Source organism: Syngnathus floridae, chromosome 10, assembly GCF_059516105.1.
Source record: "Syngnathus floridae isolate MCC-2025c chromosome 10, RoL_Sflo_1.0, whole genome shotgun sequence".
Lineage (NCBI taxonomy): Eukaryota > Metazoa > Chordata > Actinopteri > Syngnathiformes > Syngnathidae > Syngnathus > Syngnathus floridae.
This window is the reverse complement of record NC_142422.1, coordinates 5,492,768-5,502,909: the sequence shown is the minus strand read 5'-3', so window position 1 is coordinate 5,502,909 and position 10,142 is coordinate 5,492,768. Positions and strand designations below refer to the sequence as shown.

The 10,142-nt window shown below is 41.6% G+C and overlaps 1 protein-coding gene across 1 annotated transcript; it reads right to left on the bottom strand.

Annotated features, from left to right (window-relative positions):
• Positions 1-837: 837 nt before the first annotated feature.
• mrpl13 (mitochondrial ribosomal protein L13) lies at positions 838-6,897 on the bottom strand. Its single transcript, XM_088387039.1, has 7 exons — positions 6,692-6,897; positions 6,231-6,354; positions 6,052-6,145; positions 5,741-5,801; positions 5,463-5,549; positions 4,007-4,128; positions 838-1,276 (listed from the first exon to the last, which is right to left on the bottom strand). Exons 1-7 carry the CDS (start codon positions 6,716-6,718, stop codon positions 1,252-1,254), a joined length of 540 nt encoding a protein of 179 aa, XP_088243165.1. The 5' UTR covers positions 6,719-6,897; the 3' UTR covers positions 838-1,251.
• Between the last annotated feature and the right edge of the window lie 3,245 nt (positions 6,898-10,142).

Genomic DNA, 10,142 nt, shown 5'->3' with positions numbered 1-10,142 from the left:
ATTGATTGCTCTGCGTGCATGGTTCATGTGAACATGCAAGATGATATTGGTCTGCTTGCAAGTGAACTCAAGTGCGGTGAGACAGAATAGTATTAAAATGATGTCTCAAATAATCAACAGCAAAAAAAAAAAAAAAAAATCAACTCTGCTGACAGCCCGTAGTCCTTCCATCAATTTTCTGTAGCACTTAGCATTTGACATGTTCTTACGTCAGTAGTATCGTAAACCGCAGACCCTCATAGTGGATGTGTGAACACCGCCTTCATCTGAAATGATTTATTTCTGTACAGTGTTGTTTACTTCCCTTCAGCTGAATACATCAATCCCCTCCCCAAGTTACCTGAACACTGTGGAATACATACAGTACTCATTGCGTTAAATTCTATTATTGCTACTCCGTGTTTGTGTTGTCATAAACCTTTGTGGTGTTTGTCTCAGCACAATACTTGTGAGCTGCTGGGTTCCAGAGAAAGAAATGTCAATGGTCACAATTGACCTTGACAGCAAGGACCGTCATTCAAAAACAAGATCTTAAATCGGTTGATAGCTTCTTTGATAAGTCACAAAACTCATAAATTAGAAAAAAAAAAAATTAATTAGTTGATTTGCCTCAATTGAGCATCTAATAATACAAAACATTAAAATGACAAAATTAGACAAGTGTTGTTGCTGTTGTTTACTTTTTTGTTATTGTTCTCATGCTGTGTCTGGTCTTGACTCCTTAACTGGATTCAGTTTGCAGTCAAAATAAAACGAGTTGGAATTCATCCACAAGCACAAAACTTGAGCAGTGAGGTGACCGTCATCTTTTCTGTTTTCTTAACTGAACAAGAAATGTGTCATTGCATGAATGTATTTATTTTGTTTGCTTTTATAACCAATAAATCTGTCATGAGACAACAAATGATGCTTCTATTGTTTGGGAATATTCCAAAGAAAATGCTCAAACTATATTTAAAAAAAAAGCACCCAATTAGAATGTCACAAATTCTATTTTACAAGAAGTCAAATAATCAAAAAGTGAACACGCTGATAGGAAGAAAAGAAAAACCACAGTTGCTGCATTAATAGCTTTTACTCCTCTCTAATTGTAATTCTTTTAGTGAGAATGTCAACAACGTTTGCGTGGGAGTCAAAGTCGGTAAAACAAGTGCAGCTCTTAAACACAACATGGTGAGAATTAGAACTGCGAAGATGGTAATCACATCAGTCCATGATGCTTTTGCGTCATTGCGTCCCGTCTTTGTCTTCTTACTGCATCTTGAAGTCTTCAGGTCTGCGGAGTGGGGAGAAGACAAAAACAAGTTTCACATTAAAGCAGGCACCGTACCACAAATAGGAAGGTGATGAATGACAAGTCACACTGATTTTATCCATGTTTGTTTTTGTACTTTCAAAATGACACCAAGCACAGCGTCATCTTTTTAGTCTGTTGTTCATATTTCATTTCAGACCTGAGTCTATTACCATGAGGCGTTTTGGTTTCAAGGCAGTTCTTTTGACTATAGTTCTGTTTGTTGTTTATTTTCTGTCTGAGTTTTTTTGTGATTGTGTGTCTGTGTGTGTGTGTCTACTCCAAGTCCCTGAGAGAATATTAACTGTGTTCATAAAGGGCAATGATTAAAATCGCCCTCTGCGACCCCAAGCCCACAAAAAGACAGAGTGAATATTAACAAGGCAAAAGCCGCTCTCTTGAACAAAACACTTTTAACTTGACCTTGACGACCGCACCGCAGCGACACTGATTGGCTGAAGACCGGACCAGTAAACAATACTAGGTCAATTTCATTTATTACGACACGCACGCACACAAACGGTGATTGCCGACACTGAGCAGAGGCCAAACGGGGACAGAGCTTGCACATAATGCACTAATCCCTCTCTCACAGCTCAAGCTCAGCATGAAAACATTGACCAGAAATGAAATGTGTTGAAATAACTATTTATGGTTCAGTAGTTGTCAAAGTTTTTCAACATGAGACTCAAATTGCCAATTTCTTCCTCAGGACTTTATCAAGTCCAAAGAAGTACACATTCATTAATTACAACATTTTACTCGTTTTGAATTTCAAATAGCTTCTAAATGTTCAGTTTAAAATGACAACTTGAGATGGTAAAGACAGTCACAATTCATACTGTTAACGTAGCATGACTCCTTCTTGTGACTCCTTCTTGTGACTGGTTCGAAGTCAGCCTTTTGATCATTCCGAGGCTCCAAAATCGCATTGCCAAACAGATGTTGTGATAATTTCGGTACTTCCAGCCATTTCCATTTTCATACACGAGCATACAAATCTGTTCTCCCCTCAACGTCCCTCCCTCTGCCACATTAATTATAGCCACAGTTGCACACAGTACTGCTGGCTTTGACTCCGCCTTTCAGACGCCCCATTTAAAGACGCAATATTGGCTATTGCAATTCGTCTCAGGTTTAATAAATCAAATTGTGCGTGCTAAATTAATCTATTTGCCTACACTCCCCACAGATGAGTAAAATGAACTGTGAAGCAATTTAGCCCATTTGCCAGACGCACCAGTGGGTGTGCCCGGTGAGTAGATGAGCTTCCACATCTGTTTTCCTGGGTGGTCAAAGTTTGCCAAAGTTTTTACAAACACAAATCTTTTAAAAAAAAAAAAAAAAATCAGGTCCATAGTCACTAGATTTGACACTAACTACAAATCACCTGGTTGGTAGCAGTGATTCAATACTCACTTTGTGGCATGCCCTAGGAATCCTTGGTCATCATGGTAACAAAAGCAATACTCTGTATTTTCATGTGATAGACACCCAACCACGCTTTTGTATATTTTGATGGAAAAATGTCAGAGTCCTTTTGAACTGTTTGAAATTATTGCATAATAAGTCTCTTTTTAAGTTTAGGGAGTGTCAAGCCTTTATTTCTATCAGCCTGGAGAGTGACTGAGTTCAGGCTACTGTGTTAAACAACCTTAAGAGGGAGCAGTAGAATGCTGAGGAGATGAGATGAGATGGAAAAAAAGTTAAGTTAATGAAGCAGTAGGGTGGCCAATGACCCGACGGGAAGACAGTTAACTACGTGGCGAGGCCACGCGGTGACAATATGATTATTCCTATGACGACTCAAACTCGAGCGTCACTGTCGTCATTCTGCGGAAATCCTCTGACAAGCTATGAATATAATTTTGCAGTCCCTCCGACAGAAAAGTAGGTTAGGTGAGACATTTTCAGCCTTTTTCTATTCAAAGATTGTCACAGCAGCTGTCTGAACAAGACCTGCGAAATGACAAGTGACGTCCGTTTAAATTAAAGCCGGCGCACACCAGACAACACAAATGAAACTGAAGGGAGTCACAGAATGTAACTGAACCTACAAAGATTGAATAAATAAATACAAGAAAATTTTGCTTAAGTAACATTCTTAACTGTCCTACAAAGAGACGTGACCCTCTGTGTTTGCGGGATGATACTGGCCCCTTGTGGCATTTTATGGGATTGCTATAATTAAATTCTTGTGATGTTGAAATCAGATTAAGATGTTAATTGATTGTATTGATCATATTGTACTGAATAGCCACAATAATGTCAGCTGCTTCCTTTTCTGGTTCTGTGGTTACCACAATTTGCCTTTCTCATTTGGACAAAACTATTGTGTTTGTGATGCCCCCAGACACACACACAAAAAAGAAAAACCTAAATCATGGTGTCATGCATGATGTTGGCTTGCCAACCCAAATTTTGTTTGACTTTTGAGGCAGATTGTTACTGCACACTGTATTTATCTGTTTATGCTTTTTACGTTGCCACTAAAGACTCTCCGGAGAGCCTGAGTTAGCTCCATTTCTTTATTACATGAGCAGCTGCAGCACTTTCAACCATCTGGAGCTTTCCTACAGCAGCCAAGAGTTTGAAAGCATCAAGTAAAATGGCCCTTGTTGTCCTTGACCATTTCCAATATACAAAACACGGCACTGTTCAGGGCCAATATCTGTAGCAGCGTTCATCTCTTGTGCATGATTTTGTACATACGGCGTCCAGAGCCTGGGGAAGGCATCGATCTCCTCCTGCGTGTACTCATTGAGCTTCCTGGGAATTTGTCTGGGCTGAGGTAGCTCCTCTGTCAGGTTGGCTCGGATGTCTTCGGGCAGCTCCTAGCAATGGACAGAGTCCAAGTGAGAGGCAGCGAAGAAAATGTTGATAAATGAAGGCATGCATACAGTAAATCGCCGTTTTTTTGGGGCATAAGTTTTGGACTCACTCACGATAGGTTATAACAAAGCATGCAGCAGTATTCTACTCAATCTTTTTGCTCGATGTGAAAAACTACTGTAGAAGGCAAAATTTAGAGCTCATCCTCTTCTTTTTGCTGTACAATACCGGATATCTTTTTCTCAGCTAAGGAAAGTTAGCACACTTGGTGAATCTTGCTCAAGAGCGTGTCACTTAGTGCTTCAGGAGTTAATTGGCAGATCTCCAATAAGCAACCCTAATTCCCAGACTTGTACGCCAATAAAGACACTTTTTATGCGCACCCCCAAGTCAGGTCCTTACCGAGTGAGCTATCGCTGCTTTTTAAACCTTTGCACGACCTTGAGATATTACTCTCCAAGGCCTCTCCAATGACTTATTAATGACTCAAGGCAGTGGAGCAGATGGGATTTCGGAACGAGGTGGGGGTCAACCGAGCACTACTTTGGAACTCTGACCCAAGTTTGAAACCCTAACCCTAGTTTGAAACCCTACTTTAAAACCCTAACCCTAGCTTGAAACCCTGACCCTAGTTTGAAACTCTACTTCAAAACCCTAATGTAATGTAAAACCCTACTTCAAAAAACCTTAACCCTAATGTAAAATCCTATTTCCAAACCCTAATTTGAAACCCTAACCCTAGATTGAAACCCTACCATGAAACTTCGAAACTCCAACCTAGCCTAGATAAATATTCATTAAGGGCAGTAACAAATGGCATCAAATAGACACTGCACACCCCACTAGAGGGAAGCTCTATTTTCTTTAATGACTTTTATCATAATGTGACTTAAGATGTATTCTGATAACAAAATCTGATTATGCTGTTGCACTGCCTAACCATCATAAAGGGGTTGCCATGAAAATTAAATTTGTCCCAGTCAGATTCCTGATTGATCATCTGTCCTTAAACATATCAAAGCTGCAGACTAAAGCAAAGCAAGGCAAAGTTGTATGGCCCCACCTGCTGGAGAAAGCGGATACTACAAGAAAAAAACAAAGCTGACATGACTTATATGACTAAAATGCCATCCTCTTAATTCTGTAACTTTGTCACAGATTTTTTTTTTTTCAGTGTTGACATGTAATTCTTTGTGTCGTGGTTCACAACTCATTGTTGCGCATAGCATAACAAGAAAGTACAACATTTGAAGATGTGTTTTCATCATCACCTGAACAGACGTATTTCAATTTGATCAATTCTCAAAAAAAATGTTGAGTTCTGATGTGTACGTACGTCTTCAGGAAAGATATGTAAACGCTGCATCATGGTACGCCTGTGCAGGTTCCTGGGCAGCTTGCCGTATATTGCTAACTTCACAATCTGGTGGCAGGAGAAATGTTTCAAATTACTTTAATCAACAGAAGGGTCTTGCAAAAAAAACAAAAAACATTTGACTTAGTATATAATTGTTTTAATCTGTTGTTTTCATTTAAACAAATAAAAAATAATAATAAAGAAAAAACAAGGAGAGACGAAAGATGTGTGTATTTTGAGGGCTTTGTGGTGCTTACAGCTTTGGGGTCTTTATGATGAAGCTGAGCAGCAGTGACTTGTTTGAAGCTCCCAGGGTAACTTTGAAAAATATAAGAAAACACATTAAGTAAGGAATGTTTGACCTTATGGCCTCCAGAGAACATGTTTGGTCTTTGCTTATAACTGTTAGACCACTGTGACACTCTTCTAAAGCAGTGTCTCTCAAATGTTATTATTGGAAAAATCTCATGGCACAACACCTAATAAAAATATCAGGAAAAAGTATAAAGTGGAACTACTTGCAGCTGATGGGGACGGGGGCAGCCTGCGAACAGAGAAAGTGGCTCACCCTGTGTGTGATGAGTAGACTTTCTGCTCCCATTTGTTACCAGAGAAGGCAATGTGTTTACTGTTTATTACCACGACATGGTCACCGCAATCACCTGCACACAGGGAACAGTCAATTCAAAGCTCAGCAAACAATATGATACGATATAGTTCTGTGTGTTGTGTAACGTAATAACTCACTAAGTGCATGGTAAATCGGTTTGTGCTTCCCTTGTAGCCTAATGGAGCACATGGCAGCTATTTTCCCAGGAGGCTGCAATCTGGCGTCGATCAGAAACCACGAACGAGCAAAGGTGGCCCATTGCTTGACAAAGAAAACAAACAAACACACAAAATCACATTACATGACGTTAACACAATGAACACTATGTACCATTAATTTCATGTTTCAAAAACTTAATTCATCCAAATGAAACCTGAAGTGGCACAACACAAATCTACAGTAAATGAAAATACAGAGCTGCTACATGGCCATATCCTACAATTTGACAGACCGATGTTTATACCTAACCGATCAAGCACATTTCTCGTGGGTCTCCTACTTGCGCTATCTTTAGGGAACAAAGATAGCTAACGAGATAACTCTATAATCTAATAAGACAGAACGCATGACACATTGATAAAATGTATAAAATCACTACCTGGGCAGATCTGGAGAAACTTGACATTTTGCTAACACTACAAGCTCATTCTTGTATCATTTACAGGTTGACCCTCAATATTAGCAAGGGCGCGTCGTGCATATTTCCTCGTGTGAAACGCAGTGGTTTAACGAAGTTACTTATGGATACTCTGTATAATGTTTTGGAGTTGGTTGGATCGTTTGTTTATTTGGTTGTATAATAATTAGGTAGAGTTAGTATGGTAAAATTACAGTAGAAAGCCTCTTCAGTATGCAGGGACGTTTTTTGAAACGTGGACATCGTTGAGAAAAATGGTTGTTTCATTACGTGTTTATTTTGCTGTAACACACAAGGCGCGTTCAGAAATATACCCCGATCGTTCAGTGCACTGTTGTGACCTTTCGGAAATTCTGTGCGTTGCTCGATTTTGCCATTTAGAAATTCATAATGCACAAAAAACAGTGTGCCAGAGCGCGCACTCGGTGCTCCGACGGAACACATTTGATGCGTTCGGAAATGAAGGAAAAGGGAGCACACTCTCCATACGCACTAACGCGCAGAGTAGTGCACGGACGTCGGTATAATTTTCGAACGCACCCCAAAGTAGTAATGTGCATTCCAGTTCTTTTAAGTGAACTGAATGTTTAGAATCAGTTCACTCAAAAGATTCGTTCAAACCAATCGTTCAACGAATGTGATTAGGTACACCTGAAAATGGCGGTGTACCTAATAGAGTTTCTGAATGACGTCACAGACCTAACAGCCAATCAGAAAGGGGGGGTGAGGGCGGGTGTGGCACTTTTCACTTTCAGTTAAGCTTTGACTATAATTTTTAAGAAATTTTAAGAAGGTGTAGCGAACGATTTGGTGAACGATTCTTTTGAACAAATTTTTTGAGTGAACCGATTCTGAAGATTCAGTTCACTTAAAACTGGAATGCACATCACTAGTACAAAAGATTACAGACGGCCGAGAGATGCCAGGTCGAAATTGCCGACTGGTTAGTGACACGGGCTCTTACATGTGAAGACTCTGGTTCGATCCCAGGTGTGAGCATGTGCTTTTAGAATTGGAACCTCGCTTTGTATGCAAATGCAAACAAGTACAAGTATTTATGTGTAAATACATAAGGTGGCCCCGCCCCCAAGTAGAAGGAGCAAATAAATGGATCACGCACACTACTTCGGGGTGGAATTGAGTAGTGTCGAGGGTGGGGTGAAGGGTTAGGGCTGGGGCTAGGGTTTCAAAGTAGGGTTAGGTATTAGGGTTAGGGTTGGAGTTAGGGTTAGAGCTAGGGTTAGGGTTAGGGTTAGGGTTTCAAAGTAGGCTTAAGGTTTAGGGTTGGGGTTTAGGGTTAGAGTTAGAGCTAGGGTTAGGGTTAGGGTTTAGGGCTAGGGTTTCAAAGTAGGGTTAGGTATTAGGGTTAGGGTTGGAGTTAGGGTTTAGGGTTAGGGTTTAGGGCTGGGGCTAGGGTTTCAAAGTAGGGTTAGGTGTTAGGGTTTAGGGTTAGGGTTAGGGTTAGGGTTAGGGTTAGGGTTTCAAAGTGGGTTAAGGTTTAGGGTTGGGGTTTAGGGTTAGAGTTAGAGCTAGGGTTAGGGCTAGGGTTAGGGTTAGGGTTTAGGGCTGGGGCTAGGGTTTCAAAGTAGGGTTAGGTATTAGGGTTAGGGTTGGAGTTAGGGTTTAGGGTTAGGGTTAGGGTTAGGGTTTCAAAGTAGGGTTAAGGTTTAGGGTTGGGTTTAGGGTTAGAGTTAGAGCTAGAGCTAGGGTTAGGGCTAGGGTTAGGGTTAGGGTTTAGGGCTGGGGCTAGGGTTTCAAAGTAGGGTTAGGTATTAGGGTTAGGGTTGGAGTTAGGGTTTAGGGTTAGGGTTAGGGTTTAGGGCTGGGGCTAGGGTTTCAAAGTAGGGTTAGGTGTTAGGGTTTAGGGTTAGGGTTAGAGCTAGGGTTAGGGTTAGGGTTAGGGTTTCAAAGTGGGTTAAGGTTTAGGGTTGGGGTTTAGGGTTAGAGTTAGAGCTAGGGTTAGGGCTAGGGTTAGGGTTAGGGTTTAGGGCTGGGGCTAGGGTTTCAAAGTAGGGTTAGGTATTAGGGTTAGGGTTGGAGTTAGGGTTTAGAGTTAGGGTTAGGGTTTCAAAGTAGGGTTAAGGTTTAGGGTTGGGTTTAGGGTTAGAGTTAGAGCTAGAGCTAGGGTTAGGGCTAGGGTTAGGGTTAGGGTTTAGGGCTGGGGCTAGGGTTTCAAAGTAGGGTTAGGTATTAGGGTTAGGGTTGGAGTTAGGGTTTAGGGTTAGGGTTAGAGCTAGGGTTAGGGTTAGGGTTTCAAAGTGGGTTAAGGTTTAGGGTTGGGGTTTAGGGTTAGAGTTAGAGCTAGGGTTAGGGCTAGGGTTAGGGTTTAGGGCTGGGGCTAGGGTTTCAAAGTAGGGTTAGGTATTAGGGTTAGGGTTGGAGTTAGGGTTTAGGGTTAGGGTTAGAGCTAGGGTTAGGGTTTCAAAGTGGGTTAAGGTTTAGGGTTGGGGTTTAGGGTTAGAGTTAGAGCTAGGGTTAGGGCTAGGGTTAGGGTTAGGGTTTAGGGCTGGGGCTAGGGTTTCAAAGTAGGGTTAGGTATTAGGGTTAGGGTTGGAGTTAGGGTTTAGGGTTAGGGTTAGAGCTAGGGTTAGGGTTAGGGTTTCAAAGTGGGTTAAGGTTTAGGGTTGGGGTTTAGGGTTAGAGTTAGAGCTAGGGTTAGGGCTAGGGTTAGGGTTAGGGTTTAGGGCTGGGGCTAGGGTTTCAAAGTAGGGTTAGGTATTAGGGTTAGGGTTGGAGTTAGGGTTTAGGGTTAGGGTTAGAGCTAGGGTTAGGGTTAGGGTTTCAAAGTGGGTTAAGGTTTAGGGTTGGGGTTTAGGGTTAGAGTTAGAGCTAGGGTTAGGGCTAGGGTTAGGGTTTAGGGCTGGGGCTAGGGTTTCAAAGTAGGGTTAGGTATTAGGGTTAGGGTTGGAGTTAGGGTTTAGGGTTAGGGTTAGAGCTAGGGTTAGGGTTAGGGTTTCAAAGTGGGTTAAGGTTTAGGGTTGGGGTTTAGGGTTAGAGTTAGAGCTAGGGTTAGGGCTAGGGTTAGGGTTAGGGTTTAGGGCTGGGGCTAGGGTTTCAAAGTAGGGTTAGGTATTAGGGTTAGGGTTGGAGTTAGGGTTTAGGGTTAGGGTTAGGGTTAGGGTTTCAAAGTAGGGTTAAGGTTTAGGGTTGGGTTTAGGGTTAGAGTTAGAGCTAGAGCTAGGGTTAGGGCTAGGGTTAGGGTTAGGGTTTAGGGCTGGGGCTAGGGTTTCAAAGTAGGGTTAGGTATTAGGGTTAGGGTTGGAGTTAGGGTTTAGGGTTAGGGTTAGGGTTTCAAAGTTTGCTTAAGGTTTGGGTTAAGGTTTAGGGTTGGGGTTTAGGGTTAAGGTTAGGGTTAGAGAATCTTGGAAAAAATGTTGGAATGCAGCCCCAAGGACTAGAGCTTGACACCTCT